Source organism: Tupaia chinensis, unplaced genomic scaffold (genome assembly GCF_000334495.1).
Source record: "Tupaia chinensis unplaced genomic scaffold, TupChi_1.0 Scaffold000035_1, whole genome shotgun sequence".
In the NCBI taxonomy this organism is placed as follows: Eukaryota; Metazoa; Chordata; class Mammalia; order Scandentia; family Tupaiidae; genus Tupaia; species Tupaia belangeri.
The window spans coordinates 87808-93781 of NW_006159465.1; the positions used below are offsets into that span (position 1 = coordinate 87808).

Sequence of the window (5974 nt, forward strand, 5' to 3'; positions counted from 1 at the left end):
TATTGAGGAACTACTGAGAAATGAGTATTTTTCTATCTTTTACACTATAATCATTTTGTGGGGGTAGACTTCCATAACGAAAACTAATTTCAGAGACCAGCAGATGGCATAATAGTTATGTCACTGGACTTCCACATGGAATTTTAAAGAAATAAATAAGTAAACCTAAAACCATTTCATGCTACCGATGTAAAGACAATAAAACATTTTTTCCACAAAACATTTTATTACTACAACTGCTATTTTACTTACAATTTTTGGCAACATTAATGAAGTAAAGTTTCATCTGAAGAACAAGCAAGCAAAATAGGCAAGGAAATCCACACAAGGTATTTTACGTACAATTTTTGGCAACATTAATAAAGTTTCGTCTGGAAGAACAAGCAAGCAAAATAGACACGGGAATTCACAAAAGGTAATAACAAAATAGTAATCTGGACAGATATTCAATATGTTTGTAAACAAGAAAAAGTGACATTGCCATACAAAAATATAGAGGTATCAATAGAAAAGCAGAGAAAGCTGTTAAAAGGACTCAACTAACTCTATTAATTTTCTTTTATTGCAGGCACAAATACTGACTCAAGCTAGCTCAGTTCTTACAGAAAAGCGAAGCCCTTGATGATGGTATTTCCAATCTAGCTGGGAAACTGAACTAGACTGGAGAGGGAAGAAAGGGGTGGAGAGAGGTAAAGTGCCTTTAAGGAAGAGAAGGTAAGGTTTAAAAAAACAAAAACATTTCATTGTGTCATTCTAAAAACCTTGGTGAAGCTCAATGAGCCAAAGAAAGTGTCAAACAATTGAGGTAGCAAGTCATGCAGGCATAGAGAACATTCTAAGAAAGAGAATGACATGTGCAAAGACTCGGGATAGGGAAGAAATGTGATTTGTTTGGGGAGTAGCAAGGCCCATGTGTCCAAATAGTACAACAGTGGGAGAAATGATAGAGAAGCATCACAGAGAATGGAAGGCAGGAGGTAGGCAGGGGCCAGATCACTAGAACCTGTAGTTGACAATAAATAAAAATTTGTACAACTAAGGAGCATCTTTAGTGAAACTATACTAGTGTTGAAAATATTTTTAAAATTACTTCAGAATTTTATTATTTAAGTTTTCTATAGGACGTAAACCCTCACCAGTGACAAAGAAAGAGGGAAAGTGAGAAAGCAAGCCACTGAGACTCGAACTGTGGTCAGCCATACGAGAGTCCAGTGCCTCATCCACGACACAACCAGCTGGCCCCTAGTGTTGAGACAATATATTAAGTAATCACAAAAACATACAACTAAAACGTTTCTTACTTTTATCATAGCAACATAATAAAGAGTGCTAAGTATGCAATAGTCTACAGATGTATTTAAATAGCAGGAGTTTCCACCTGAGACCAGGATAGAACACACACACACACACACACACACACACACACACACACACACAACACACCTAAAGAAAGAGTTCAGGCTGACAAAGTTTTAGCAAAGGGCCTTCGCCCAAGCAAACATTCAGGTCTAGTAAAATATGCCAAGATGTAAACCAATCAATCACTAAGCAAATAAATACGACAGAATCTATTCATAGCATCTTTGTTGTCTGTAGTCCCTCCTTCCCAAGTTCTAAAAGGGATGTCAAGCGATGGATGATCCTCTCTTCCTCTTTGTGAAAGCTTAGAAAAATTTTAAGTAGATTGGGAAGAGAAGAAAGGAGTGAAAAGTAAGGTACCTTTATGGAGAAAAACAAAAGCAAAGAAAGTGTTTTCTCTAGACCCAAGCCTACAGACGAGATGCTAGATTCCTTGACTGGTGAATACTGGTGATACTGGTTATCTGGGACAGGGGTACAGGAGCAAGGAATGACGGCACTACAATATGCCCAGAAAAAGAACCTTGAAAACCCACAGAAGCAGCCAAGGTTGCTAAGGTTCAGGAACCAATACTAGGAGTTACTCCACAACTCTATGAGTTATTGAAGGGGAGCAAGGAAAATAGGTTCCCCCATAGTATAGTAACAGATTACACAGCAGGATATATTTAGATAAAGGATAGTAACTCTAAGACATCCTAGTTGTTGAAATAAATGGGACATTTCTTGCACAATGTAACATGTCAAGTTAAAACCCAAATTGTATTAATGTGATCTTTGGGAAATTATACATACAAGAGTTAACTGCTAACTGTAATATATTCATGCCCAAGGCAAGAAATGAACTGCAAGCTTTGCATGTTCAATTAGGGTAAGATACAGTGCACAGAAAAAATAAGGAAACACCCTGTTTAATTTTAGTCAGTCACCCTGTGCTATTTTTGTCCACTGTACCTACTGTTCTTGGTCAAGCCCCCATTCCAGCTTAACAGTGGGAGAACTAAATTTAGGCCTGTCCATGAACTAGACAGATACTGTGTTTGGCGCCTGCAAATAAAACCATAGTCCAGTACACTTTAAACTGTAGATGTTTAAGGCTTCTTTCTCTTGGGAACCTTACTTCCTTTACTGCTGTGGGTAAGAGGGATATGGCCAGTTCATTCTCCAGTAAAGGTTAACCATAAGGCAGAATGGAGGGAAGGAATTCAATTCCACTTTAGATCACTCATCAAGAAGCCCACTGGCACCAGGCCCCATTCTATTAATTACCACTGCTTCTTCACTTGAAGCCAACACTACACAGTGGCTGTTTAATGTCTCCAGGGAACCTAAACCACACAAGTATTTTACTTCAAATGGTTTTGCCTCCTCATACATCCTTGGATTAGGTGAAGACACTGAGGCACTGTTCTTTGTGCCTTGGCTCCAAGGCCAGTGTGAACATGTGCCTATCCCTCAAAGTAGGACAAAGAGTCACTGCTCTTTCTTGACTAACCTCCAATCTTCATAGTCCCCATTCCTGCCACAGCGTCTCCCCTCAAACCCACAGTCAGGCTTGCAGAACCAGGTTATTTTACACACAGCACAGGCACTTCTGGGAATTCAGCAGCAAATGGGCCAGGCCACATAAAGCAATTCCAGTCTGACCAGACTTAATAGTGAAATTTTAAATAAGTAGAAAGTAGAATTAATGGGGATTTTTTGAAATTCTACCTTTAGACCTAGGGGGTGATACATCAGAGTCAGATGTGCTCACAGTAACAGATGCCACTTCCACTGACTCTGATTGAAGAGGTTCCAGTGACACTTGAATAACAACTTTTGTTTCAGGAGGCAATCCTTCTAGTTGCTTAGGCTTCCTAAACATTTGATGACACTGGGTCTTGTGTTCCATTTTCTCCTTGAATGTTAAAAACTGTAACCGACATTTAGAACACTGATGAATGTTCTTTTCCCAATGCCCCCTGTAATGACACATGTATGGTGTTGCAGTTTTGAAAATTCTGAGACAAAACGGACAAAGCAAGTTCTTAGTGTTTTCATGGCATGTTCTAAAGTGTGTTTCGACATCAGCAAAGGCCGACGATCTATAACTGCAAACCTGGCAGACGTAGGGCATTTCTCCGGGCTTATGATTATCCTTCATATGTTGTAAGAGAACCTGATCTGTTTCAAATGACAATTCACAGATTTTGCAGATAGTAGAGGGCTCCTGGGGAGTGTGCACACTGTCGATGTGACACTGCAGCTGAAAGGGGGTGGGAAACTGCCGGTGGCAGTGCTGACAGATGGTATGGTTTTCCCAGCTGTCACCCCTCTGCTTCTCAAGTTCCAAATGGTGCTTCACGTGATTCATAAACTTCACATTTTTTAGAACTTTCAAGCAGCTGAGGCATTTAAAGGTCGCATGAGTCTTCTGTTCTGGTTGCCCATCTCCTCTATGCTGTCCATAGTAAAAGTCACTAAGTAGCACGATCAGATTTCCTTTCGTGGGATCAAAGGTCTTATTTTGACTTGCTGAACTTGACAAGTCTGTTTGTGCCAATTCACTTTTCCTATCAAGATCTGTATTTATAGGTTTTAGATAGGTACCGTCCTTTGGAATAGCTGCTCTGCTCTGAACGTGGCTTAATGAGGTATCATCACCACCTGAGGGTGTGCTTTGCTCAGTATTCACTGCATGAAAGATACCTGAAGGGGACAAAGCTGAAGGACATCCCCCTAAGATTCCATCACTGAGTTTAGGTCTTTTGGCATTCATGCTATTTACTTCAGAAGTGGAAAGCTGTTTTGATACACAGGAACTTTCATTCTTATTTCCTACTGAAAGTGCTGCTTTTACTGGACGAGGCAATGAATTTGTGCATGTAACTAAAGGAGAACATAACTCTGAAGAACTATTAGGCACGTGTGAATTATTTTTATAATCGGGTTTAGATAAAGGCTCAATAATAATAGGACTGTGTGTTGATCTTAATTCAGACTGGGATGCTGGCAAGACGGTCACTGTTTCTGATGTAGGGGTAACATGATTCGTAAGCGGCAACTTGTAAGCAGCATCTTTCCTAAGGTGATCATTCTTTTTTCTCCTTGAACATGAACCTGGGGTGACTCTGTTCAAAATGGTTGAAACAGCTGGTTTTGAATTTGAAGTTACCCCAACAAAGATCAGCTCCGCATCTTCATCGACATGTTCCACCCCGACAAAGATCAATTCGGCATCTTCATCTTCTACTTGTTTGGGTTCTTTTATGCACTTCTGTGGTTCTTTCTCTTGTTCCTTCTGAGATAACACAGATGGTTGTTCCATTTTCTAATTTTCTTTTCTTGAACAATGTGGCCACAAGTCCCAGTGCTTCCTTTATATAAACTTCTCCCTAAGTACAAACATATTGTACATCAGTAATTACAGAAATAAAATGCATTATCTTATTTAATTCTCTCCCAAAACTCTTAAGTGTACAAACATCCTTATCTTATAGACAAAGACACTGAGGCTCAGAGAGAGTAAGTGACAGCTTAAAACCTGTGATGCGGGAACCAGCAGTTAGCGTAATGGCTATGTCGCTGGACTCCCATGTAGTCGATCGTGGTTCGCGTCCTGGACCCGGTGGCTTAAAAAACTCATGCCGGGCGCGTGTGCGTGTGTGCCCAAGATCCCGAGAGGAGAATGGAGGAGGAGAAGGGATTGCGGCGTGACCATCCCCCCTGGGGGGTGATTTCTCGCTTTCTGTCTCTATGTCTCTCTCTGTCTGTCTGGCGAGCGCACGCGCCCTATAGCAAAAATCTCTCAAAAAAAAAAAAACCAAAAAAACCCAAACAAACAAACAATAAAAACACCTGTGATGCAACATCAAGTCTGTGACTCCAGAATCAACTAAGCACTAGGCAAAATCATATAGAGAGGACAAGTATTTTCCATAAAGAAACATTGGCTTTGGAGTTAGAGCTGTTTGAAGTTGAAATTCTCAGTCTGCCATACACTCGCTTTATCTTCTTTAAAGTTTAAAAAATTTTTTTCTAAAAACACAGCCTAGAAAAAGACTATAGAACTACTGATTTCAGGGAAAAGAGAAATGAAGATTTTCTACTGATAATTTCACTTCCAGCCCCCAGTCTGAAGTGAAGTGGCAAAAGGGCAAGCATTAAGAAGATGACTTCTCCATTGCTGCTGAGAATTAGTGTTTTCAGGGAAAAAGAGAAGTGAAGATTTTCTACCCATAATTCAGCCTCCAGCCCCGAGTCTTGAGTAGAGAGGCAAGGGGCAGGCCTTCAGAAGACTCCTCCATTGCTGCTGAGAACTAGTGATTTCAGGGAAAAAGAGAAATGAAGATTTTCTACTGATAATTCAGCCTCCAGCCCCCAGTCTCAAGTGGTAGGGAGCCCCTCCATCCTTCTGTCTCTGTCTTCTCTTATTTTTTGTAATTTTTCCTTTTTAATATTTTTTTCAGGTAAAGTATTCTCTTGGCTTTCAGACCTTCCTTTATCTTGCTAATAATTCCCTTTCCCCTTCCCCTCTAGGAGAGGCAAGGAGCAGGCCTTTAGAAGACTCCTCCACTGCTGCTGAGAACTAGTGATTTTGCGTAGCACAAGCACATCACATGGTTTTTATTTT

General features: G+C 40.3%; 1 protein-coding gene across 1 annotated transcript; it reads right to left on the minus strand.

Moving 5' to 3' along the window:
• Positions 1–216: 216 nt before the first annotated feature.
• ZNF280B (zinc finger protein 280B) lies at positions 217–4731 on the minus strand. The gene has a single exon (XM_006140365.2). The coding sequence runs from the start codon at positions 4667–4669 to the stop codon at positions 3047–3049; it is 1623 nt and encodes a 540-aa protein (XP_006140427.1). The 5' UTR covers positions 4670–4731; the 3' UTR covers positions 217–3046.
• Between the last annotated feature and the right edge of the window lie 1243 nt (positions 4732–5974).